General features: G+C 45.5%; 1 protein-coding gene across 1 annotated transcript; it reads right to left on the minus strand.

The window, feature by feature from the left end:
* Positions 1-4,991: 4,991 nt before the first annotated feature.
* On the minus strand, positions 4,992-27,467 carry DNAJC11 (DnaJ heat shock protein family (Hsp40) member C11). The gene is made up of 16 exons (XM_075721582.1): positions 27,395-27,467; positions 23,644-23,773; positions 21,370-21,443; positions 20,091-20,192; positions 14,758-14,886; positions 13,928-14,050; positions 12,541-12,614; positions 11,344-11,533; positions 10,865-10,950; positions 10,297-10,413; positions 9,136-9,291; positions 8,762-8,831; positions 8,581-8,638; positions 7,762-7,904; positions 7,157-7,286; positions 4,992-6,476 (listed from the first exon to the last, which is right to left on the minus strand). The coding sequence occupies exons 1-16, from the start codon at positions 27,464-27,466 to the stop codon at positions 6,451-6,453; spliced, it is 1,680 nt and encodes a 559-aa protein (XP_075577697.1). The 5' UTR covers position 27,467; the 3' UTR covers positions 4,992-6,450.
* Between the last annotated feature and the right edge of the window lie 277 nt (positions 27,468-27,744).

Genomic DNA, 27,744 nt, shown 5'->3' on the forward strand with positions numbered 1-27,744 from the left:
CCGGCCTGCCCCAACAGGGACGAGGAATCGCCAAGTCGCGGGCGGCCGGGGCTAGAAGAGGCCGACTGGTCAAAACTGCTGCTAGATACCGATGGGCTCAAGGGACGGACTAAGCTCTCTGGGTTCGGTGGGGTTTTGTCCGGTTACAGCTATGAATTGGGTGATGTCTGGGGAATGTATAATACCTTCGCCACGTACGTTTTCTCATCCCATCGGGAAACCGCAAACCTTCTCTGCGCTAGGAAACTCCTCCTCCTCCAAGGAGGGAGGAGGAGGAGGGAATCTGTGTGAAGAGTCTGAAAAGTAAATGGCCGTGTGTTTTAATGTAATATTATACCTGCCCATTTGTCCGTATATATCAATCTTAGATATTCTAAGGCTCCGTAGGAGCAAGCGTCAATGCGTACCGACCTCTGCGCGATCTGCCGCCTTTTCAGCGGGCCCGGGCAGCAGGGGAGTTCTGCAATTTGGCATCATCCAAGTGAAAACGGGACTTCCTCCTGCACCGAGGGACCAGCGCGTTGTCCGAAAGAAGAGAGCGGCCCTTTTTCTGGACAGGCAGCGCTGGGGAGTAGCGACATCGGATTTCTTCCCAGAAGGTCTCTTCTTACGGTGATTTTTCGTGACTTTGTTTTGCATGGTGGGCTCAAATGTGTGTATGGGGGGATACCGTTTGCTCCGTTTCCTGGCCCTTCGTTAAACTCTAAGGTGCTGTTTTAAGAAGACGATGACTCTCCCTTTTCTCAGCCCAGAATTCAAACGTGGACTGTAAAAGGGGCTGTAGTAAACTTAGAACTTGGCAGGTCTGGTTTGGGATTTGATCATTTCCATCCAAGTACGACAGCTGAGTTGACTTTTGTTTTCACTGTTTTTTGAGACTGGATTTGTAATCAAAAAAAATGGAACCTTTAACCTATTGGTTGCAAATTATACAGATAAAAGCAAATGCAGGCTATGCAGCTAGCAAGATGAAGTGCAATGAAGATCCATCTGGTGCGGGGGAGGACAGGAGAGCGCTGAGGCCCCTGCCGACACTGCAGTCCCTCGATGGGACTTCCCGGGGCCTCAGCCCGAGGGAAATCCGTTCAGAAACGTGACAGGGAGCCGAGGCTTGTACGCGAGGCCACCGAGATGGCGGCATTGTTCCTCGATGACCAAACAGAGCGAGCCGTATGTATCGCACAAATTCAGCTTACATTTCGAGGCGTTTCTCTGAAGCTATGCCTGACGAACAACGTGCGCTCTCTCCGGTGAGACCGTGAGGCGAGGGGAGTCACTGGCTGGTACCGTGGCCAAAGCGAGACTAGCCGTACTGGCAGGAGTGTGTCCACGTTAGTCCTGCAGATACACGGCGTTAGGCCACCGCCTTATCTGAGTACTGGCTCATCAGGAGATGCATCCTGGTGATGACCGAGGGTCTTTCCTGGACACAGAGCCAGGAACCTGCCTTCAGATGTCTGACACGGGGCTGCCAAAGCTTCAGGCAGACGGTCCAGTGCTGCAGTGCCGCTGCGTGGGACACGGGGGTGCGAAAGGTCGGGATGACGGAGCTGCGTGACATGCAGCTGTTCTTCAGTCCTGCTTCTTCATAAAAATCCCGTTCTACTGAGGGAACTGACTCTGGGTTCTGAAAACCAGCTCCAGCTTCTGTAAAATCTTAAGGCCGTGAGCGTGGTGTGCTGCCTTCCAGAAGCTAAATGGAACCACCGAGGAGTTTGCCAAAGACTTGTCCCTGACAGCTGCCTGACTGTTCATTGCAGCCAGAAAAATAACCAAAGTTCTCAAATGCTGCCATTTCACTCTGCAAACAGACAGGCTTTGGAAGATCCCGGTCGCGAGCTGCTTAAGGGCTGGACCTGCTCTGAAAATTGGTATCTGTTTACAGCGTGTCTGCAATTCAACTGGACCTCCATGGAAGGCGTTCCTGAAGCTTTTACGGGAGAAATGGCAAACTGCAAAGCGAACTGCCTCTTTTTCACAGAGGCTCGATACTAATCAATGTGACTGACTCTTGTTCTGTTACCTTTTCAGATTTGTCCCAATAGATGGTGTCTGACAAGTCCAGCACGTTACAGTATCAGCAGAGAGAGAAATAAAAAGAAGTAACATCTTCATTCTTTTAGTTCATCACTTTCAGCCATGTATAGTTTAATTCAGAACTTTATTTTTTCATTAAAACTGTTTTAATGAACCATGTTTTTTTCTTAAATGTGAAACAAGTGAACGATGATTTTGTTTTATTCTGAACTCAGGAGACTGCTATTATGATTTACTGGTTTGTGAAGTCGTTGTGCGAGGTGGCAGCAAGACTTGATGTTTCAAGTGCTCTTTCCTAAAAGACAGACAAAGCCAGGTATGGATAGGAAGTGCTGCAAACATGTACTTCATGTGCTGGCAGGTATCACCGCCTCTCTGTAGCAGCCGCTCCTCACCCAGCCTTTGCTGTAAGGTAAATGGTGGCAGAGCCCTGTCGCTGGCACAGGGATGAGCACGGGGCGGGGTGACCGGAGGCAGGCAATGCCCGCTGCTGCAGGGCCCGCAGCGGCTGAAGGCAGCCGGGATGCTGCGCTGGGCTCGCTGATGGGACCTGCCAAAAGGTGCGAAGGCTGGTGCGAGCGCGGGGGGAGAGGGCTTGGGTCGGGATGCCTACGGCAGTGGTGCTGCGTGGCCCTAGCAGGGCTCCTTCGCGGGGAGCTCCTGAAGGCAGGCTGGGCGTGCAGAACCTGGGTGTGGGGCAGGGCAAATCACGCCAGGTGAGACTGCTGGCCAGGGTGACCCCGTGCCCGTCCCACTTGCTCCAGAGCCAGGTCCCTGCAGGACCAGATGCTGCAGCCTCAGAAGCAGACCTTAGGCTGTGCTGCATCTGCCTCAGAAAGACAGCCTGCTCATCCAGACCCAAACCAAAACCCCTTTAAACCCTCTGGGAGCTGCAGGAGAGTTCCTTCCCTCCCACCCCTGCCAGGCGGCACCGAGGACCCCAAACCACCAAAGGGACACTGGTGCCTTGGTGCCACCCCTCAGCTTCCGTACGTGCCACGACCTTGAAGGCACTGCTGCTCAGCCAGCTGTGTTCAAAGTAGCAGCCTTAACACCTTAAAAGATGGCTCGACTTCTTGGAAACGGCACTGGATCATGTTAGAAGCTAAGCTTTCGTTGCTTACAGCTTCTATTTTAATTCTATTTGTGATTTTCTATTATATAGAGTGATAAACCGAAGTCCCAGAGGAGTTGTAGCTGTAAAATGGCAGCTTCTCGCAGAGCAGAAATGGTGGTGTGCAAAGTAGTGGTTTCTCAAGTGGGGCTTTTCTTACAGTCTCTTTAAAACTTTGCACTGATAGAAAATAGAGAAGAGAGGAGGAGGTGGGCTGGAGTACGTAATTGTGCGGGAGAGACCAGCTCAGTACCTGGCTCCAGGGGAGGAGGGACAGGACAGGCAGCGGACTCCACCGCGTGGACACGATCCAGCGAGGCTTGACAACCGCAGACTGTGGGGAAGCAAAAATGGAGCTCACGCTGTAGCTGCTGCAGAGAAGAACCTGCTGCAGCAGCCTCCTGGATGGGCCAAGGGCGCTCGCAGTACTCGAAAGGAGGGGAAAAGCAAGAGTCTGAATCCTCGGTGGGCTGATCTGGCAGGAAAAAACAGGCCATATACTTTTACGATGTTTAGCCAGGGAACAGGGCAAGGCCTGCGTCAGTATTAATCATGAGAGATTTTACTTTAACAAGAGTCGCGAATTCAAACGTTCAAAGTACAAAGTTAAAGTTCATCTGTCCCTTGCACAAACTTCTTTGCGATGAAAGACAATTCTGAGGTGCTGGGGGAAGACAGCATACAGGGGGAAGGCAGGAGAACTGAGTTGGTTCTCCAACGGGAACACAGCTGTGATTGGGGAAAGCAACTGCTTGATTCCAAGCCCTGGCCGGGCGGCTGAGCCGTCTTCAGGTACAAACATACCGGCGGAGTTGCACGGGAGGAGGTTCCGGTGGTTTTTACAGCAGAACGGGTGCCTGGAGCCTGGGCTCCTTGTAGCCTTTCGCTGGCTGAGCCGCCCTGGGACACGGTTGTCAGACGAGAGCACGCGCAGGAAGACAAGGGAAGACTCTAAAAAGTAAATCCTGAACCTGTATCTCCACCTCAAGTATTTCCAGTTTAAAGGCTGAAAAGACTAGTGTGTGTTCCTGGATCCTCATTAAGGTATTTTAAGCATTTGCTGGGTCAGTCAGAGACGGATGTGTCGCCTCATGTTTTCTATGGCATTTTAAAGTTTGAACCCAAAGATGCTACCCTGTTACAGATTTTAACTGCTGGAGCAGGAACAACGCGCTCTGCCCCTCGGAAATATTATTTTTCGAGTGTAGAAATACCACGGGACATCTTGATGCACTGAAGCAGTTTTTAGAATCACATTGCTATTTCTCTACATTTTAATGTAGACTATGCAAGAAAACACTTTCATGACAGCAGAAACTGTATCTCAGGAAGTTGTCAGAAATGAGAATTGTTTATTGTGCAAACCTTTTTCACAGAAGCACTCCTTGGTGTCATTGCTCTGCTAGATACAGGGCTATGCTAAGATTCTTCTTTGTAATTAGCAGTAAATGGGTTGTCACTATTTTGCACTTGCTTATGCAAAACTTAATTCTTGGTACTCTTCCCAGAGTATCTTGCCATGTCCTTGTCACTACAGACTGGCTCTCGCTCTTGACCATACACTTGATGCAGTGACAAGACATGAAAAAGGAATTTCTGGTGGAGATTTCTGCCCAGTTCAACTAGTTACACATACAAGGGATCAACAGAGGTCAATAAGCAGGATGTGACAGAGGGTGCAGTTACATTTACCAAACTTGCAACCCTTGCTTTTCAGGAGTTTATTGTCAAGAGTGCCCTACACATGCAAAGGGAAAGTGAGCTACTTTTCAGCTGAGTATAATTTATTGCACATTGTACATTTCATTTCAGATCAACAGAACACTGGTCGTAAGTGAAATAAAATCCTGCACCAGGAGCTGGCCACAGCTGAAGAGTTTTGGTTTGTTTTTAATAAAAACAAGTGAAGACCCCTTCATCATATGAACTTATTTTTTAGAGGTGGGGGGAGCATCTCTTTCAGACTGGCTCAAATAAGTCTGCTTTTGGAAATCTAATCCTCCTGTTACAACGACTTGAGCAAAGAGAACCACAGTTGCACAGAAAGAGGGGCCAGGTACGTGTCAGGAAATGATTTATGGTAGTAGTTGTCAAGAGCAACAATGCACCGCCAAGATATGCTTTTTTCCCCCTCCTGTCTCTAACATGTAAGCAATGAAGGTTGTTCTAGGACTCACCAAGAGCAGAACTGTGACTGAGAAACAGCCACAATTATTCCTCTTCTCTATGAAAAAGCCTCGATAGTGTTGATGTACACAGTGTAGTAGATACTATAAGGCTGCTGTTTCCATCTGCTGTGTCACTAGAACAGGACTGTCACTGGTAAATCACTGGCATGGCTTCTATGCAAGATTAATCCAATGGCTTTATGTCATAACTGATGCTTTTTAGAAAGGGCAGCTGAATTTTACGTTTTCAGCTCTTTACCCATGTGGCACCTCTCCTCACTTTGGTCTGGTTTACTTGTATAAACTATGTTCCTCTTTCTCCTAGAAATAAATTAGATGGGAAGAGATAGTTCCAGCATCAGAATCAAATGAAATTAATTGCTGTCCTTTTCCCCAACTTGCTTTCCTCTTTTCTTGAAAACCTTGATAGTACATGGTTCTAGGCAGCAGAAGAATTAAGATACCTGTGTCCTTGTCTGGAATAGCAGTGTTTGAAACAAGCAGCTGGATGGATTCATGCTGAAGAGGTCCATGTTACAACAAAAGGCAAAGAACTTCATTTCAAACACACCTGTTCTTCACAAGTATGTTTCAAATACAGATTTGAGACGGAAAACAATCTTTGTCCTCTTTCCAACAAAAGGATTTACACAGAGGCCTTCCAGGAGGTGGCCAGAGAGCTTAACTTCCCCTCAGGAGCAGAAAAAGTTATGTTACCTACCCCAGAAGCAGGTGGAGAAGTGAGAACAACGGGTCTTTTTCCCTGCTCAGTGCAAGAAAACACATGCGAGACCGCGCAAACGGACTGGGGCCAAATCGCAGCGGGAAAGACATGGCTGCATGACGGGTGGTGCTTAGTGCCCATTCGCACAACCTCAGCAGAAAGCACTGCGCATTCAGAGTCACCTTGCTTTATTGGTTACTGAGCCATAATTCAGAGAAGTATTGCCTTGGAGCCACCTGTAGAAGCAGGTTCTCTCATTTTGTCTCCTAACATAACTGGTAGGACACCACCTGCTATACGGATAGTAAAAATAAAAACGTCTCTGTTCAAACTTGTAGCGTCCAGGGGAAGGTTTTGTAGTTTCTGTTGACCCAGGTGCCGTAACAGACGTGCATACTCTCACCAGATTAGCCATCTGCATCGATTCTGTGAGCTGTTGGATGAGAACAATAAATGGATACACACCACTTCTGTCGGACGAGACACATCCTAGCTTGAACTTACCACTGTACCAGGGAGAGACAGGAACACATCTGGCTGCTAACTGAACACAATTCGTATACACCCCCAATGTACTTATGGAAGCTTTCTAAGTTGGATATGCTTCTTAAATTGGGCCAGGGAGCTGGTCTGGAGTAAACACGAGGTTTGCGCCCTTTAGCCAACTCCCCAGACCTACAGGGGTACCAGTAAAACTTGTCACTGGCAGATACCGGTTTCACAAAATTATTCTGGCCAGGAAAATGTTTTGGCAGATACATAAATGGGGATGAGGAAGGAATCTGGCTCAGGCCTCCACCTTGCCTTCATACATTCAATTCAGTCCTCAAAGGGCGATCCAACGCTGTGAATTGCCCGGCAGGGACACCAGCAGCTGTAGGAGGCCTCCGCTTCTAACCCCAGTTAGACATATAAGGTTAGATGGTATAAACAGCTGCAGCGGTGCTGCTCAGCTCTTTTAGGTCATGCTCCAGAGGCATACTGTGGTCAGTCCATTTCAGTAACTCCAGTTCTGAACCCCAGAACCCCCATACTGTGTGCTTTGCCCCCCAGAGCTGAAGCAATCCTTTACTGGTTCCTGAAGGAAGAAGCGGGGCATTTCTGGCTACTTACATTGCTTTGGTATCCTAAGGGCCTCATTGTCAGCTGACATCACTTGGTGCAGAACTCCTCGGAACTGATAAAGCACTTTCAAACTCTTCTCCTCACCCACGCAGGGGTCATAGAAACCCGGCAGCCCAGCCTTGAACCAGAGAAGGACAGACTGAGCATCAGCGAATGGATTCTCACGGCTCTTCAACAGGCCAAAAACATTTATTAGTGCCAGAACGAGGTGTCATTAAGAAAAAACGGAGTTTTGCTGCCAGTGAGATGAGGTGAGAAGCTAAGGAATCGCCTCCCCAGTGGCAAGTTCTAAATGCAGGAAAGAGCGATCAGGGGGGTGGGAAGTTTCTGGTGTACAGCCCCAGAGTCTATAACATGCACTGTCCCATGCTGCAAATAGGGAGACACTGTTTCTTTGGCACTGGAAATGCCCAGAGAAACAGATGTTCTTGGAGGTTCATAACGCTTGGTATGTAAATGGCTTCTGTAAATTGATCTAGGGTCACTAGCTTCCAGTGTGCTGGTCTCCTGGTGGGACAGCATACGGTTCAATCGAAACTCTGAGTCACACGTTTGAGCTCTTGAGTCTGGGCTTTGACAGAACAGCTACGTACCTTGGATGCCTCTGTAAGGATGAGTTTAGAGTCCTTTACCAAGCACTGCAGGGGCACAGTCACATCTATTACTTTCACCTTCTCGTTCTTCCTGCTGTTGTCATTCACAAACTTCCCATACCAGGCGTTCACTACAATCAAACCTGCATTTCACATGAAATCACAGATGTGATGAAAGGCTTCCCACTGACAGCTAGGCAGACCCTGATGAAAAGACCATCCTGGCATTTTTTCTTGCTGTCAGCACTATTTACATTTTCCCTGCCTGGACCCATACTTCTCAAGACAGAACATTTCTACTTGGGTGTTTGTTAGCAATCTTCAGCACTAGGACAGAATGACGTGACTTCAATGCCACGCTGATGTGACAGTCCAAGTGGATGTCAGTCCACTTTGGAACACTTTCTTCGAATTGCTAGCAAACATCAGAATTTTGATTTCCATTACGATCCAGGAGCAAACTGTGTAAGCTAGAGACCAGTGAAACCTGAACTTCAGACCATAACTTTTGCACGTATTTATACACACACCTCTCTCTTGTGAAGAGGTGAATCCAGACTACTGTCTTCACCCTGTTGATCCACCTCACAGCATGTCCCAGGATAATATTCAGTGGATCCCTACCGAGCCCAGGCACCAGAAGCCGAATCATAATGGAACTTCCCCACTACGTGTACAACAGCAGTTCCACTGTGCTTCATTAGGGGTGGAAACGAAGAAATGATACCTTGCATTTCTCCCGCTCAACCCCACAGCCTTTGTATTGTTCCCTCCTCTCTCCAAATTTATGGAACAAGTAAATGGTGTTGTAATCTTTACCCATTCTAGCTTCCTCTGCTTCAATTATCCTCCGGACAGACTCTTGCATTAACCGGACCTGTCACGACACAAGGGGTAGAGCAAAAATCAAGCAGTGTCAGACACCATGTCCAAAAGAGAAAAGCCCAGAGTGAAAACAGCTTCCTTTAACTAAGGGGAATTAGTTACAGGAAAGACTTACCGCAGCTTCAGCCTCCTGCTTCTTCTGAAGGATGTCGCTGGCTGTACTCTCCCTTTGCTTCTCCAGCTCTCTGGCATAAGGAAGTCAACATCACATCAGGTCTACGCAGTGGATGGGATTCAGCCACAAAGTGGCAGATGTCTACTTAGCCACCCCAATTACAACTGACCCACAACCTCACACAAATGAGCTCGGGTTTAAGGTTCTTCCCCACCTTTCAAGATATTTTTGTAGGCTTCCAGAATTCAGTAGCATTGATGATGCAGTGAACTGCAGTGCCTCAGCCAGATATCCCAGCCTTTGCACCAGGCTCCCAGAAGCACTTGAGTGGGACTCCCCAGCTCTGAACTTAAAACACAGTCTTGCGAGCTCACCTCTCCTTTTGTGCCCTGAGGTAGGGTTTGATGATTAGCCTATGCATGGCGAAGTAGATAACTAGAGGTCCCACGGTGGCATAGAATACAGCACTGGGAAGCAGCTGATCTGTTAGGTGGACAGGGAAGAAGTAGGTCTGGCTAGCCCTATTCAGCCTAGAACAAAAAAAGAACAGAGCAACAGGTAAGAGGAAACATGGAGTTTAACGTGCTTGATTAAGTACACTTAGCAGCAGCGTATGCTGGTGAACAAGTGCTGAACCAAAGGAGAGATGAATGATGAGCTCAAAAAGGTGAAAATCTGATAAACCAAAACAAGACAACGGTAAGACAAACAGCTGGCGCCACCCAGAGCCAGACTTTTATGTAGCAGACATCTCTTGTGACAGTACCTGGCCACTCTAAAGTGTTTTTTTAATCTCAGGAGAATTTATTTGGTCAGTAATTTCACCAGGGAAAGGGACCAATATTGTCATCAAGAGAAAAGAAAATGCTTATAGAGAAGGTCTACGTTCACAACACTGGCACGTGCCTTCAAGGAAGGAGTACATTAATATTTTTCTGATGCTTATAGTAATATTTATTTTAGAAAACGTTAGTTTTCTGGGGAGGGAGGCCTTCACGGCTTTACAGCAGTTTCCGCATCCTGGCACACCCTCTGCTGGCACCAATTACAAGTGCACCACGGTACATGAACCCTTCAAGGGTTCTGCCCCTCTTCCTAAACTGTGTCTTATTAATAGTATCACCACCTGTATTAGTTAATGATAATTCACTAATTCAAGTGTATACCTGTGTACAGTGTTATAAAAATGGAATGCAATTAAATCCATTTCAACTAATAATGTTTTCGCAACCTTCCATCCACTTACCATAACGCTCCAAACCTTACTTTAAGCTGTATGTTCAGAATATTTTGATGCGCACACATACTAGGCCTGAAAGAGGTGGCTCGGGCTCAGAGTAACACCGGCAGAAGCCCACATTGCTTCCGATGGGCACCACTTGTATTAGAGGTGAGGGCAGCTGCAACCTTTCATAGCGATCTATCAGTATACCTGTATTACCCTAAGATCGGGACCTTCCCACCTGAATATTGGAAATAGAATAATGCAGGTTACAGTCAGCCTCTGCAATCTAGAGTTGTAATCTTGAACTGACTTGATTTTCAGAGACACTCCTTGAGGAACACCAACACTGACGGTGGCTCCTAAAACGCTGTGCCTGGAAATCTTCCTCTCTGCTCCATACTCCACTATGGTCCCAAAGAAACCCGCCCTAGAACGACAGAATCAAAAACTGGTAAGACAGGGAAGACTCTTTAATTTCTCTTTACTGAATCCTGTAATTCCCCAACAAGTAAAACATGGAAATACATCTGTGTGCAGCGGATGTTGGCTACTGGAAGATTCACGGTATATCTACCAGGTGAGATTAGCCTCTTCAGCTTGTAAAGCAGTAAACAGACTACAAGAACTTCTGGCTTTCTTATTGGTGATGATGTAGAGATATCACACACAAGTATTTTATGTTCCACTTATATGAAGAGGCACACAGAGCTAAGCCTCCAAAACATTCACTTCAGCATTTACCAAATTTAATTAATGAAAAGCAGATTCCCAAAGACCACAGAAGCATTTGACTTGCGTGGAACCTGGAGGCCTACAACAGCAGGAGAGGATAGATTCTTCAGGCCGTGAACAGTATGAATTTCCTCTTGCACACTTACTTGAGAGAACCTTTCACTCGTGTTTGATCCTCATCCTGAAACTTATGCTGATAACTGACCATCATGAAAGAATGGGGGATTCCCAGCTGAAATACAAGAGGTGCAAATGTATGAAAACATACCCTCAGCCACTGCTGAATGTTCCCCCAAATTTCCTTTCTTATCCTTTAAGTGGCACAGAAAACATAGCGGTGCTTGCCACTTGCTCATCACAGCCTGCAATCTCTGCAGTCTGTGTTGCACATCCTGACCCTAATCTGGGCTGATCCACGTTAGATATGACAATATTGGGTGCAAGGCGTTGTGCTCTGCCAAATGCAGCTGGTTACCTACATTACATGTTCGTACGACACAGCACCAACTGCTCTGTTATCCTCTATCTATCCCAAGCCAAAGCAACGCTGGGATGGAAAAGCTGAGGCACCTCTCTCCCACGGGGCAGTATCACTGTTCCCTGCGTACAGCAACGGGGCTCTCACCTGTAACGCCACAGTGAAATGGCTGGTTTTTGTATCGCGGACAATACTAGTGTTCATGGCTGACTGGATGCCCCACCGCCACTGTAGGTACCCCATCGTGTTCTTGTCGAGGTTGCGGGCTAGGACCGTGGTGAGGCCCGGGCGGATCCCACGGGATGAAAACTGCAGGGCACAGTTTGTAGTAATGAAACTAGGAGAAATAAGGAAAGCCTTATCAGTGATAAAACGCAGGCTCCCAGATGGCCTCAAATTCCTTCTTTCCCAGGAGCCTTGCTGAATATGCAGAGACTACCCTGCAAAGAGTGTGATGCCTGAGGGTTTCAGGAAAAACCCCAAACTAATTCAGACTGTACTGACCACAGCACTGCCCAGAAGAGCAGGGTCATGCCCTAGTTTATTGGTCTGGGCCACAACACTGCAGCCAACACAGCAGGCTACCTTTCAGCCTTTGCCTTTCTTGCCCTAGGCAGATAAAGTCCCAGTCTTCTGCAGAGGCAGCACACTTGGCTGCTAGAAGATAGCAGCCCTGCTATTTAATAATCCTCAAGCATCAGCTCCAAAAAAACAGCGTTAAAGGACTCTACAGGAAATAAGATACCTGCATAAGCTCTGAGGAATGGCATATTTACTAAATTAGAAAATCCAAAAAGAAGGAAGTCTACACTGGCACCGACAATGCTCCAACGTATGTCTTCAGTCACCACCCTTTCCTTGTACTCTCCTTTGCAACTTGAGACCTCTATTCATTTGTAAACAGACACCACGCTATGCAAATTTGGCATTATTTCCCTAAAATATGACATATTATCTCCTTTTTTGCTGTCAGAAACTCCGTCTCACAAATGGAAGCCCCAGAAGAGCTCCCCAATTTTTTGTTCTGCTCCCAGAGCAAACTTCTGTTGCTCCGATTGTGAGATCACACCTCAAGTATCATGAATTCATGACAAGATCAGGTACAAATCTAAGGATGTGGAACACAGACCTTCCTTAAACTGGAAGTCTGAAAATGAAGGATACCAACACACAAAAAGAATACAAGCATTTTGATCAGTCCTAAAGCACAACCTGAAGTCTAAAGAAGAAATACCTTATTTTGCAGGATGCAACACAAATCCAGAATTAACATGGAAAAGAATTCAAGCCGTTTAGTTCCTTAGTGTGGAGTATTAACCATTAGACCATTTTTCTAATATTTACCATCTTGGTGTAAGATTACGGAATATCTTCAGACCGAAGAGAGGTCCCTGAAGGTCTCCTGCTCCAAACTCCAACTGTTTAAATGCACAATGCCAAATTGTTAGAAGAAAACATCTTTTACAACAGTGACAAAAGTACTTCACAAGCATCATTTACATCACTGACATTTTACACATCTGAGTAACATTTACCACATATTTCAGCATCCTCTCTTTTCTGCTAGCTTTGTGCCTCACCGAGTAGGGTCCTCGTGAGTAAACCAAAGCCAGTTTCGTAGTGCTGCAGTTACTACTACTAGCACCTGCTCTGGTTGCTCCAGTGAAGTGGAGAAAACACCTCCATCACAGCCCCACAATGGCAAACAACAAGGCTTGGCTGCTGCCCTCTGAAGATCAGAGTCCTTCTCAGGACAGCCCCACAGTAATATTGTCAGCACTTCTGCTACTGCACCGTCTCAGCGCCTGCAAAACGTGCCTGCTGCTTCATCCACTACTCTGGGTGACTTCCAGGGCTGCTATTCGATATTTCCTTGGCGCTGTTCAGTCTCATTAACGGCAGCAGTTCTGAGACCTGACACTTTTCATGACAAAATCTGCAAAAGCAGTTTCTACTACATCTGCATCTCCCAAGTAAGTTTATTACATAGGTTTTGTAAAACGTTTTTAGTCAACTGACTTGTGACAATATCCACAAGCTCTGGTATTACCAATATTACAAAATCCCGATGCAAATTGAATGTCTCCAGTCTATGAATTCTCAAGTGAGAGGAAAACCCCCATTTCTCACAAGCTGAAGAAACAGGTTAGCAGAAGCTAGTGTGCAAAAAGGAAGGTGCAGAAAGCAGCCGCCTGCCAGCCATAGCAGCGATGCCGCAAGCATCTCAAAGCCACTGGTCTAGCAAGGCACAGCTTTCAGGTGGTAACACAGGACCTTCCAGCTACTTAGATCGTATCTGCCTGGGAGTCAAACTATTTTCCCCCGTAACTTCTTCCCTTGTGAGCAGAGCAGCTTTTAAAGCGAAGGCAAACTATCACGCTGCCCTAAGGTGCGTGCTCACAGCCTCTGGAAGGCACCCGGGAGGCTTCAGACAGTGAAATTAGAAAGGCCCTGAGACAACAGGTAATAATTCTGTCAGCGTAAGTGAAGTCCAAAATGCACAGCCAAAGGGAAAGGGGAAACAATTAAGAAAAAACAAGGTTTGGCCTTCCCTTTTTCTCAAATTCCTTTGAGAATTCCTTTTTCTACATTCTACAGAACGTAGAAAAGGAGAGATGAAACAGAGCTAGAGTTCCCTAAAGAAAAACACCACTAGGTAACTAATCCAAGCCGCCTGAAACACACTGGATACAAAAGCACGTTACAAAAACATGTAACAGCTAGCGCTTACCTCTCCCCATCCCTTGGCAGAAGTCACTCGCCTCAGAGCAAGATTAATCGATCCGCCTCCGTTCCCGTTCTGGGTGGAAAGGTTACCAGACAGTATTGCTGTGTCCGTGGCAGTCAGTGGTGCCTGAAAAAAGGAATATATTGTTACCAATTACTCTGACCCCCATTCACACATTTAATGCATGTTCTGCAAGGACATAATCATGGCTGCAGAGACTGTAAGCGCAGAGAGACAGCTAACACTCCGGCTGACTCCCTGTCATCCCCAAGCCCAGGTGTTTGAACCAGACATGGCCACGCTTGCTCTAAATTTTGTAGTCAAAGATCAAGTATGGCAAAAAGTGAGATAATTCTTACAGTACCAGACATTTGTGACACCTTTAATGTACCACCTTAGAGTCCTGACCCGAGCTGCAAACCCTTCTAATCTCACTAGCAGACTGAATTTCTCCAACTCTCTGGAAGAGAGGAAACGCTCCCCTTCTCTTCCTCACCCACATCCTCAAAACTGGGCACCATTCGTTTTCATACACTAAACGCTCCACGTCCAGTGAGAACTGGACACCTGTTTTCAGTCACAACTGAGCCTCCCTGCTAGCAGGAAGGCAGGACCACCGCAGCCTACAAACCAGTCACACAAACGCACGCCGTACGGTCAACACGCAGTCCTGCCGGAACACAGCTCCCTCCTCCCCGATGCTGTAATCGTGTCCTTCCACGAATCAAGATGAGAACCCCCTGAGCGGCGTTTCATTTTCTGTTGCTTTGCACTGTAGTGCCTGGCTAGCTCAGGCCCTGCTCCGCACCAGCGGCCGTGTCTGCCCTCCTCACCTCAATGGACTGGGATATGTGCATTTTGTTTATCTCAATCTGGGGAAAGCTGCTCCCGGGCACATCTTCGTATTCTTCGTCGTAACGATCAAAGAGGTCAGTGGCATCTATTCCAACACTAATTGTTCCCTAAGGAATGACAAGTGAAACAAGTACTTAGCATTAACAAACATCCAACATACATAGGCCAAACGGCTAGACCTTCCTTGTATATGATGAAATTTTTTTACAGTTTTTTCTTGTTCCGCAATTACCTTTTCCACTCTAAAATGCATTTTTTACACATTCAAGACAAACAAAAATGAATGATTACCATATTCAAAAACAGCAATATAAATCATAAAATAAACTGAATAAAAGACAGTTTTTCAGCAGGAATGCAACTTGTAATGCTAGTAGGTAATTTTTCTATTGTGATGCATTACAGAAGTAGGTAGAACACTTTCACACAGCAAGCTGCTTCTTCCCCCACAACTGACTCTGCTCTGTCAGTATTTTAAAGTTGAAATAATATATTTTAGAAATTGAGTTCCTTCAATGGAACTTGGCCAGAAATCCCCTACATGCTTTCTTCTTATGAGTTATCTGGAATGACTTCATTTTGAGCTGCATTGTTCACTTGCAATTGACCTCATTAGTAAAAAATTTTGTTTTCTTTTTCCCAGTTTATAGCTTGTAATCAGAAGAAAAGCGGGACAAAGATAAGACTTTTAGCAAGTGGTAAATATTTCCTTTCTCAGACCATAGAAAAACCGATTCCTACAAAAAACTAGGCCACAGCTAAATAGTCTGACTACCTGCTGCTGTGCTCGCTCAGACTAACCGCAAGAGTGGGTTTATTTGAAAAGAGCACGATTACATCCTTGTCTGGGTCATATAACTTCAAGAGGCTTTGGAAACCTTCCCTGTGGACCTATTAAACAGCATTCCAGCTCATATAAAATGTACCAGTTGCAATAAAAAAAACCCAAACCTCTGTGCACAAGCACAGAATGAACTCTGAGCAATTTGTATAAAGAAACTCAATAGCTGGGTAGGTACAAAACCCACTCACACAGAGTCCAAGCATGGATGGAATAAATTCTTATTTCCATCTGAGTGAGCGTTTTTCCTTGCTCACTCCACTCTAATCAAATGCTGAACCATAAATATAGGAAGAATTGCAGAGTTTGACAGGACTCAAAACTTCTCTCTGGTTTGCCTCCCAATTATTTATTTGCTGTGGAGATTCCTGACCTCTTCTCAATGTTTCTTTTCTCGTTTCTTACGCAGTAAAAACTGGATAAATATTTTAACACAGGAAGGTGCGATTATTTCCAGGAGAACCCTGGAACAGGGGCTGTACCCCAACTGTTTACGAATTCCTCTTGGCAGGCTGGCAAATTTCAAAGCAATTACGCTCATTGTTCTGTTTGTGGAGCTCCTGCCCTTTATGCGGAAGACTACTTTTCAGGAACCATCTGCAAAGTCACCTTCAAGGGATCTGCTCTCCAGATGCTGCAGCTTCTTCAGTTTCAGCCCTCTCCTATGTTGTGCTGTTCCTTGAAATGAGGCCAAAACAAGAGTGAAGCAAGGCAAAACCGCCAGCCACCTAGGAAGCGGCACAGCCCTGCGCTGCTGCTCCAGCCCTCTGGAAAGACACGGAGTAGAACAGCCAAAGAGAAACAGAAAGTGCCAACTCCACTCAACGGAATTCCAGCAAAGGCACTCCAGAGCAGCCGATCAAACGTGTCTAAATACAGGTGAGCATTTACTTTAACACAATAGAGAACCATTTTCATTTTTCCCTGATGCGCTTCAATTCAAGGAAGTGTAAAACCCAAAATCTTTCGTAACAGAGGCAGGATGGAAAGAAAGGTTTTCCATGTGGACCGCCACATTCAGTGCAGAACCTTTGCCAGACTGCAACTTTAAATTCTAAGTTAAACATTTTTAAATAAGGGATATCATGCTGAGCAGTAAGCATGCTGAATTTGAAGGGCAAAAAGACAGAAAGTTGCCTATTTTCAGCTGAGACTGGAATATAAGTGGCAGTAAAGCTTTCTCAAGAATTTGCACTGAAAAAAACCCCACTGAAAAGCATCTTACTATATTATGTTTATTTGTACCACGATGCTTGTACTCTTTGTAAAGATGCACCAAGGTCCACACACATTCCTGAAATTCATTGCAGCTCCTTTCTTTCAATCATACTCAAAATCTTATGATTTCCTTTTTCACACCTATGAATTTTAGAACAAATACCCCTCCCAATCAAAAAAGGAAAGCACCTGAACCTATCCATGAAAATCCACAAGACCCATTCAAAGGAAAGGAGCGTCTCTGCTCCCTCCCTGGCTCCTCAGCAGATCTTCTACTCAGCTGCCTCGTGCTGAAGCGAGCGGTGGACTCCGGGCAGACGTTTCACCTCCCGCCAAGCAGGTGAAGTCACCCTCAGAGGTCTATAGATCCTGGCAAGGAAACTGGCTCAGGCGCAAGCACAGGAAAAGCAGCAGATGGTAAAGTTAAAAATATTCCCAGCGAACGACAGCACCCCCTATGCCACCGGATAATAGAGAGGGGACGGCTGCTGCTCGCAACTCCCCATCAGCCACCTGCTCAGGCCATTGGAAACGAAAAAGCCCTCCCCGAAAAGCGAGCAGCAGGGAAAAGCTGTAAAGCTCTGCTCAGAAGTCGGTGGTGCACACACACAATGTGCTGCAAAGTGCATCAGCTCAGCAGGGCTGGAAGCTGGGGAGCGGCACTCCAGAACCATCAGAGCCGTTATCTGGTATCATCTTTTAAAATCACCTTTATCTGCCATCCTGTGAATATGACACAGACTTTACTGATGGAATTAAGAGGTGTGCCAGAGAAAAATATACTCCCTCCTCGCCTTTTTTCTGAGGGGTTTACCTTCTGGAAGGTGACATATGGAAGCTGTGCAAGACTAAGCCTTGAGGGACCTGCATTTCTTAGATGCTGACCTTCCGCAGCAGGAAAATAACGGGATTTAATTTCTCCTAACAGGAAGTGGTTCTTCTCAAATCGAGTAATGAACTTTTCAACCCTTCTGCACGTCTTTGAAAGGAAAAACAAAGCTCTAAAAGCAAATAATAGACTAATTAGAAACCTGCCAAATTGCCTACATCTGGTTATTGCTCAACATTTCTGGTTAAAATGGTTTATTTTGCTGGAACTGTTTTATAGAACTGACAAAATGTTGGAAATTTTAAAATAACTTGCGTTCTTGTATGAAATGATCACAGCTGCGCTACCTAATTCCACAGGAACACTGCCTGGAGAGACATTTCTATAGGCTGCCAATCAGCAATTGCTGTAAACGCCCAGATGGCTAATTTTATCACAGGACACAGAGGCTGAGGCTCACAATGCAGCTCTGCTTTTTACTGCTCACAGCCACGGCGAGGCGCCCGGATAAAATGTCAAATTCCTAAAGCCACAGAGAAGCACCAGGTGGAGATAACCGTGCCCCTCTCCGAGAATACCCTTCTGACCCCAGTCACTCTCACCTCCAGCAGAGACAGTTTGACTTGCCCGTTTTGTGGCATCCAGAAATCCCTTCCTGCATGGAATAACGTTGTCAGCAGATATCCATGTAACACCCTGCACTTATTTACCCTTCCAATACAAACAAGTTCTTGGTATCTGTGCGCTATCCACAACAGCCTGGTGATCTGTATTAGTCGATTTGCTTTGCTAGGACCAGCACAGATCCAACGCCTGTGCCGCAGTAAATATCTCAAAACGTTACAGGTCTTCTCAGAGGGATATTTTTCTGATATGGTCCATTTTTCTGATTACTGTGCTTGCACTTCTGTCCACTCAGAAAACACTGTGATTTTAAACTGCTGACCATGAAAACACCAGCAACCTTCAAAACCAACAGTAATAGTAGTTAATCAACTGGTGGTTTGTTTCTCAGGTTATGCAAGTTACGCTGCAACACTTTAGAAGTCCGTGCATGAACACAACGACACAGGAGACCTCCTCCTTCAAAGCCACTGAAAGGGTACAGCCACCTGTGCTTCAGGATGCAGAATCTGTGTCGACTGCAAGCCTCCGGTCAGAGCTCTGGGGATACTTGTTTTCCACCAAGAATAGAAGCATTTATAAATAAAACAAAAATTGATGTCTCATTACAGTTTATTTTTTCAAGACGGAGAAAGTTTGTCTACATAAATATCTGCATGGTTACCTTGAGGTAGACAGAGGAAAATTAAGGCTCTCCCACTGTGGACCACTTCTATACTGCATAGAAGAAATGGATTTCCAACTCATTTCAAAAAATAGGTACAAAAGGGTTTCTGATAGTTTAAGCAAAAACCCCAAGAAAAACACAGATATGGGTAAACTAAAGTATGAATACATTTGGTGAGTGCAGATGCAACTCTTGGATAATGTTATGCACTGCAGGAGAACCAAGATTTTTGTGATTCAACAAGCTCTGCAACCTCAGTCGGTGACAATCCTGACAAAACCCGGGTTTGCCTATTGTATTTATCAAGCCAAGAGCCAGCAAGGCCATTAGCATTCTAAACTTGGAGTATTCCAGTTGCAGCAGGTGACAGGAAGCAGAGGTCGATCGTCATTTCCACCTCTCCCTGCCACCCCAATGCTACCACGAGAACATCACCCTCAACACGGTATTCTTGATCATCTCTGAACAGCCAAGATTCAGCTGTGAGGTGGGTCGTTTGGTGCCAGTTTATGGCTGCTCAAACAGACCGAGAGATGGGAACGGAATACTCGACGATTCTCATCCTGAGAGTGCGATCAAGCTTTCCTAAAACAGGCACTAGCTGTGAAACTGGCAAGACCCCAATCCCGTTCAGGGTGATTTTGCTCCCTGTGCTGCAGCCGGAAGAGTTCTGCTACCCTGCTGGTTTGGTAGCTGCCTCGCATTTTTCACTGGTTTCAAAGCTGCGTTTGAGTATCTCCCTGCATTCTTGTGACACTACAGCAGTGTCAAAGGGAAAAACCTGTCAGGTAACTGCAGGGAGTTTCATTTTACCTGGAATATTTGGAAAGAAATCATAAACATTTCAGTGTTAGGTCTGTTTTCTTGAAATTGCTGAAAGAGATATTTTGCTCCTACATGTTTCGATGACAAAAAGAAAAAGAACTTTCAATAGAGGATTACTATTCAAAGAATTAGCTGTTTTCCCTACATTGTCCAGAGAAACTGCATATTCAAAAAAGGAAAAGTAATGCGCTAAGTATCATACATAAGGGGCTATTTACTATAGCCCCTCATCTAGGTTCACCACACCCTGCATATTCATAATAATTTATGGATTCATCCTTGAGACTAGGATGAAGTCTTTGCTTACCTTTGGATTAGTTCGCTGCTGCAGTCTTCTCTCTTCCCTCTCTCTCTGCAAACGCTCAAATTCTTCCCTGATTTCAGCTGGAGTTCTCTTCCTTTCCACAACCTGCTCAAAAAGAAATTAAAACCAAAAGATTACCAGAAAGAGGATGTTCAGGGTATTGCATTGAGGTCCACTGACCTGGTACGCTCTAACGTGTTGCCCCTGCTGCTTCTGTAAACCACTCTGCACAAATTTTGATACTCAGAGTTTGGAAGCAAACACCTGGGCCAGATCAAATGGCAGGCATGAGAGAGAACCCCATGCTTTGAGAGAAGGGAAAATGGTCTTGTTATTTCTATTCCCTTGACAAAACCAGGGCAAATAGCTTTCAAACCACAAGTACAAGATTGTGCAGCACAGTCGTTACCAACAGCTGTACATAACTTCTCTACTAGGTGTAGTCACAAAACCAAAAATGACTGAAAGTTTCTGGCCTGAGGTAAACTGATTAAGCGAGAAGTTTGTGATTTTAGGCTACGTCGATTCACATCTGTTTACCTTACATGGCTCAGGGACTGAGGGTTTTAAACAGGTATGGCTCTAGGTATGGATAGAAAGAGTATTGGATTTGGCTTTTAAAATAAGATCAAGACTGCCACAAGCAGCTCAAAAATGTCTGTTACACGCTGCCACTGCTCCACATTTCTCGCTACTAACTCCAAACTTGACCTTAGTACTGACCTGACCCAACACAATATGATTCTGCAGCAAGCAGCGTAGTGCAATCACCTAAGACTGGCAGAGGCTAGCAAGGGGACTTAACAACAGGAAAGCCAGGAATGGCCAAGTTCTCTTTCAAAGCCCAAAAAACCCAAACCACCACCACCACCAAAAAAACCCAAACAAAAAACCAAAAAGCACAGAAAGAAAAAGTAATTTCAAACTCAGAGGCTAGCTGATGCTGGAAAAAAGTTTCAGATGGAAAAGACGAGACTAGATGGACAATAACGACGCATTTATCTCAGACAAAGATGTTGCCTGTCACGCTAATATCCTATTAGGGAACTCTGAATGTCAGGTTTATTGTTCTCTTGTCAAGTGAAAAACCTGACTTTTCTTTGAAAATCCATCACGGTGTTTCAGCAGAGAGAGAGAGACAGAAATAACTAAACAAGGATGCCTTCAAACAAACAGGTATTTATTACCATCAAGGTGTCAGTGCAGCTCGATAAAACAAGAATGTCAGATAAAGGCGGGTTTAGCCAATTCCACTGGTCATAAGGTGCTAAATTTCTCTCACCTCCCATCCTTCCATTTCCAGTCCTCTCCTCCCATATATGTCATAGATGGCTCTGGTCTGTGGATCACTAAGCACTGCAAGTTAAAATCAAAACAGAGGAGAGAACTCAGTTTTTGGTCTTCTCCTCGAATTTCAGACCAACGCACTAGTGTTATCTGGAATTCAAGCACAGATCCTGGAAACATGTTGTTCTACAGTTGCATCCAATTTTTACATTCACTCCCTTTAACCTTTTCACATGCTATATTAACAGGACATGCTGACTTTTCCCCCCAACAAATTCCTTTTTTTTTTTTCTTACTTCTAAAATCAAAAAGTGAAAAGAACACAAAAGAGACATGCAGACTAACTGAATATGCAGAGGGTTTTTTTTTATATTGCTTTCTTTGAGTGAAGGGTGACATAAGACCTCTAACAATCAACGGGATTATTAGCAATTTGGTGATAGCAGTCCCTGGAAACTTTCTGAGAAGGAATGACATCTACCTCTGTCTACCTTTCAAAGCTCTCTGGTGCTTCGCTCCCTGTCTTTGATCTTCCTTACCATCACTGCCCACTGATCCTCTCCCACCCAGTCCAAACATATAGGACATGCTGAGCACCAACAAAGCAATTTCCATGAGGCAGTTCATGCCTTGCCAAACGTCAACCACAGGATAATTGCAAAAACGCTTGTAGAATGTGAAACTCCCAAAAAGTCACCCAATGCAATAGAGAAAATAAAATACACCAGGAGACTGCAGAACAGTTACTTTGGAAAAAGACTGCATATAGAATTAAGAAGAATCTCTAAAATGTAAGGCATATTTAAATGCATCATTTCTCATACCACTCCCTTCCTTAAAAAAAAAAAATTAAAAATCATCAGTATTTTTCCCACAGGGTTCCAAGACCAGCTTTATCATTATCATGTATTTCTTTTGACTGTGCAGGAACTGATGAGTCTTCAGGGAGCCGGGTGTGTATATTAAGGCAAAAAAAGGCTTATACGAGTAATTGAGCTTTGATCTGAACTACCTGAAGATTACTGAACTTGCTAAATGTCACAGGCAGATACTATTTTTTATAAATACTGAGAGAATAAATTTTTGTTGTGTGATATTAAGAGATGGAAGAGGAGGGGGAGAAAATAGGCAGGAGGTGGGGTGGCTTATTTTCAAGATGTCAGAATTTTTGCTTGTAAAATATTACACTCACATTTGGTACTAAACGAGCAACAATTTACATATACAGCGCAACACAGAGCCAAGCAAAGCCACGGAATTCAAAGGGAAAGCTGACTCTAATGTAAGACCTACTCACCACATTAAAATGAAATTATTGAAGCATCCTGAGTTTTTATTCATGTCATCAATGTAAGACCTTCGCTGTTCCCCCCAGCAAAAGCTTCCATATGTCCTAACGCCCAGCTAGGGACAAAGTAAAAGACTCCACCCATGTCCAAGTCCAACTGGCAGAAACAAATGCTTATCATTCAGAAAACGTGAGCATGGAAAAAAAAAATTATCTCATCTTTGCAGTTTAATAGAGGAATATTTATTCATCGCTTTGCTTTAGTTTTGCTTTAGGCTACAGGACTGAGCATCTAGTTTGCTGCACCAGTTTTTTAATGCAGAAGAGTCCTACCAGCTTCTAATCCGTTTGCATTCCCGGTGCCTCTTATCACACGTGCAAAATGCTGCAAGCTAATTCTAATGAATCGCTTCCTTGTGCCTCAGTTACACTATGTATTACCTATGGCGACACCAGGATGTAAGTATACGTCATCTTAATTCAGAGTACTTTTTAAAGGGCTTCGGCATCCTTGGATGAGAAAAAACCTAACTGCTATGAATCCATTGTCCTTATCTCTGTCCTAGAATATGGAACAACTTGCTGAAAAACAATGGAGACCACAACCAGGGACAGGGGACAAAAATTCAGGATGCATCAGTTCAAAAGTAAAACATGAAATTGTCTTTCTGTTTGAAGCTTTTCCGTCTTCGGTCTCTTAGGGGAGAGTCTTTTCAGGAGTAAGGAAAGCAGCGAAAAGATTGTTCACAACATGCAGGAAACAAGACAGAGACTCCGCATCTCGCTCATTGCAGAATTTAGACTGCACTGCTCCTCTGATTTACAGGACAGAAGCAGGAAACAAAGCATCACTAAGTATCAGCAAATGTTATTATTACTTTGTAATGATATCTGTCTTCCTAAAAAAGCATGAAGACACAGCCCTCCTTCTAGAAAACCCCTGCACACAGTTTCTGCAAACTTCAGACGACTTCCACTGACCTTCATAAGCTTGGTGAACAAGGTTAAACAGCCTCTCAGCTTGTGTTTTGAGCTCTGGGTCTCGGTGCTTGTCTGGATGGTACAGCATACACAGTCGGCGGTAGGCAGCTTTTAGCTCTTCCTGAGAGGCCTGTGAAAAGCAGTAAAAATGAATTAAAGTACAACCAATGCTATTTAAAAAAAGACCATTCTCAAGATCAGCCCTAAAAGAGAAGTCCATCAGCTATTACATTACACCACTTTTACTTACACAAAATGAAGAATGGACTTTTGTTTCATCACATAAGTTAATGAAATGTTCAATTACGCACAGCAGTATTTTCCACGCTATTTATAGAACAACTAGCGACAGCAACAGCTCATCAGTGTATACCTAGGTATAAAAAGTTAAGTAAAAAAAAAAAAAAGCCATCAAAGCAATCTGTGTTCATACACTACTTTTATTAGGCAACTAATGTCTCCTCAATTCAATGCAGAAGAGCAAAGAAACATACAGTCACCTCAGGACAAAAACACTTAAATCCAGAGATGTACACCAAATTCTACTTGTATTTCAAGTAGATACTATAGCTATCAAAAAGCACTGACCTTCCACAGCAGTAAAGGTAAGAAATGTCAACCTACAGGTTTACATTTAACCCGTCGTGTGCTCCCTCGCACCTCCCTTCCTATACAGCGAGGGCTCTCTGTCGTGCTGTAAGAAAGGAAGGCGCATCATCTGCCCTCAAAAACACACTCACCTGCAGTAGATGGATAACCAGAAGAACAAAAAAAAAAAAAAAAAAAAAAAGAAGAAAAAAAAAAAAGCCCTGTTCTTTACCACAACCACTCTGGAATTTCGGATAGCACCTGGCCTCATTCCAAAGACACGTGGCAGAAACAGATTTCAGATGGCTCTTTCAGAATCCATGGAATAAAACCCCCGCTCCTCCCATTACCATCTCTCGGGAGACAACCTCACAGCAATATTATTTTCTGACTCTAGAGAGTCCTGATAACTTCCTCTTTCTCATCTCATTCCCGCAACAGTCCTCCTACCGCCGCAGCCGTCTATTCCTCAGAGGCTGGCTAACACCTATTTAGAAGTGCAGTTGCCAAAATCCACCAGAACTTCCCCAAAAGGCAGAGGCAGCGCGCGCAGCTTCACAGAGCTACCAACTGGCCAGTTACAAAGCTGTCTGGGCAAGAAGCAATTCCCAGGGCGCAGGACGCCACTTGTCTGCACCAGGAGAAACCCAAGGAGTAAAATAACGAAAGCAGCTTGAGGGGTACTTGCTGGCCTCCTTTGAGCAAATGTCATCCCTTTTATTATAGCCAGGGGTTACAATGGGCAGGAATACAATGCCAGCAAGCGAGAAAAGGGCATCCAGAAAATTACTTTTGACAGCAGAATTTAAAGACACAAATTCCATTTACTCTTAATGCTCTTCAGCGACTGAAGCTTTCACAGTTTCCAAGCTTTCATCGTGGAAACAAAGGCCCTAAAAGTTCATTTCTTAAAGTAACATCTTTTTCCCAACTTGTGGTAAGGGAACTCTGGGTTTTCATCACAGAAATGCATTCGTTTGTGTACCAAAGCTAGAAATCCATTCAATTCTGAGGACAGCTTAGAACAAACATTTTCTCTGTCCATTTGTACTATTTCATGTTAATGTTTCTAAATGATATAGCAAAAGGGGATCTGCCAAATTTGCTGGCCCCAAGACAGTAAAGGTAGCTGCAGATTAGCTCTTTTCTTTTTACTTCCTTGTGCTTTCTCGGACAATGAATTTAAACTTGACTGAGAAGGCAGGGGAATATATAGGTCTAAAATGGCATTCTTTAATCAAATTAATGATAAATGGTTTAATGTGCTATTGATTATATAATAGAAATGAGCAGTTTCATTTTTCATAAATGCCACGTTCGATAAAATGTTAGATTGGGCCTTTCATCATCATTGAATAGCTCGGGTCATCGGTTCAATATTTCATGAGCAATAGCCTCTTAGAAACCGCTGAAGAAATACTGACATCATTTCAAATTGCAATGAAATACGTAAGTCAGTAATAATCGTATGTAAGTTACGTTTTTATTACCAAAATTCCAGGCAAAATTAAAAGGCGCCCCATCTCCCTGTTGGGGGTGTAAATGGCTTCATTTAACATCTCAAACATGCCACCATGTTTTTGCTGGATTGAAATCCATACCAGATTAAAGATTTACATACATCCGCACTAGAAAATTGCAGCACGGTAGGCTTACTCTCCTCATCGGGGCTGCAAAGTTCAGTGGTTAACTATTATTTTAAGCTCAGCTGCCACATCACACGAAGCTGGCTCAGCACACAGAAGCGCGAGTTCACTGCACTCTGCTGCTACACAGGATAGTAGCATTTAATTTGAGTTTAATTAGCAATTAAACTAATTAGGGGTAATTAACAAAGCAACTACTACTTGCAGTTGGAATCGCTCCCTCAAAGACCTTTTTAACTTGGTTTCCAGCTCCCTGCTGTACCAAACCTGAATTTTCTGGTCTCTAGCGAAGAGCTGAGTTAACTATTAAGCCTCAATGTTAACCTCCCAAACAGTCGCAACCTACCTGTGTGGCTCCTACCTCTTTCTTTGAACTTCTACATCTGTGCACTGCTGACATTTGGAAAGGCGAATAACAAAAGCTGTTGAATGATCTAAAAGTACAGCCCACCGGCTTTCAACAAGACTCAGGCTTGAGCTGTGCAGAAATTTTTCAAAGAAGAGCACGCTTTACTGCACAGCATTAGAGTGCTGTGCACACAGAGTTACTTTCACGTGTTTTTTCCTCCAGAAATGCAGAAGATTTCCACAAATGAAATGCATGAGACTGCCGCCGAGGCCACAAGAACTGACGTTAACTCCAAAGACAATTTTTTCAAAGCTCTCAGACCCAATTGCTCCTAAGTCTTGAACTCCTATTATAGGCAGTAGCAGTAGTTCAGTAAAAGCCTTCTTCAGCTCAAATTATTAACATCTAGGCCGACGTGCTTGAGTAGTGAAGTCTGCTTATATCTATATGCACACATATACATAGCATATATGTATATATACTGTGTATACGGTTATTGCATTTGATGAAACAAACTACAGCACAGTTTATACATTCAGATCTTTGGTGATTTGCCTGATTATTACTACTAAAAAAGCAGTTACCTCCCATTAAGTTCCAAACTGTTCTAGTGCAACAAAAGCGCATCAATTAATACTGCTCTGTTCTTAAAAATTAAATGGAGAGCGACTGACCCTCCTTTTTTCGATGAGAGAGGTGTTTGGGAAAAATAATGCAGGCGTTTCCAATTTGGAATGCTCACACAGCAGCGATTAAAGCAAGAACGAACACCCCACCGAAGAGGTAAGTATGTCACATGCAGACGTAGAGGTAAGTCTAAGAGCAAGCTCCCAGGCGCCCGGAGAAGGAAATGAGGAGAATTCCCTGCAGAAAGCGACCGCCTCACCCTTCGCACTCGTGGCCCACCCCGCAGGGATCCCCGCAGGGATCGCGGCCCCGCCACCCGTTCCGGGTCTCTGAAGCCCCGCTCCCGGGCGCCGGCTGCCTCCGGCGGCCCCGCTCCCGCCCGCCGGGCCCCGCCGCGCCCGCGGCCCGGCCTGCCCAGGCGGGCACCGGGGTCACGGCCCGCCCGGCCCCGCCGCCCCGCCCCGCCCCGCCCCGCCGCCCCGCTGCCCGGCCCCGCCGCCCGGCCCCGCCGCCGCCACCACCGCCGCCGCCGCGGGCCCACCTCCCGCCGCACGTTGAGCAGCGAGTAGTAGTCCTCGTTGTCCGGCACCTCCTCCCCCAAGGCCGCCGCCATCTTCCCGACCTCTCACCCCGCCGCGACGCCGCGAGAGCGGGCGGGAGGCGCGGCGCCTCTCGCTGCCGCGCCCCCCAGCGGCCCGGCGGGCCGAGTGCCCGCGCATGCGCCCTGCCTACTGCTCTCCGCACGGCCCCGGCCTCTGCGCATGCGCGGCCAGGCCCCGCCCCAGAGAGCCGTGAGGCGAGGCGGGCGGCGGCGGGAGCGGGATGCCGCGGTGAGTGCTCGGCCGGGCCGCCCCGCCCCGCCCCGCCCCGCCCCGCCCGGCTCCGGGCTGC

Source organism: Pelecanus crispus, chromosome 15, assembly GCF_030463565.1.
Source record: "Pelecanus crispus isolate bPelCri1 chromosome 15, bPelCri1.pri, whole genome shotgun sequence".
Classification (NCBI taxonomy): domain Eukaryota; kingdom Metazoa; phylum Chordata; class Aves; order Pelecaniformes; family Pelecanidae; genus Pelecanus; species Pelecanus crispus.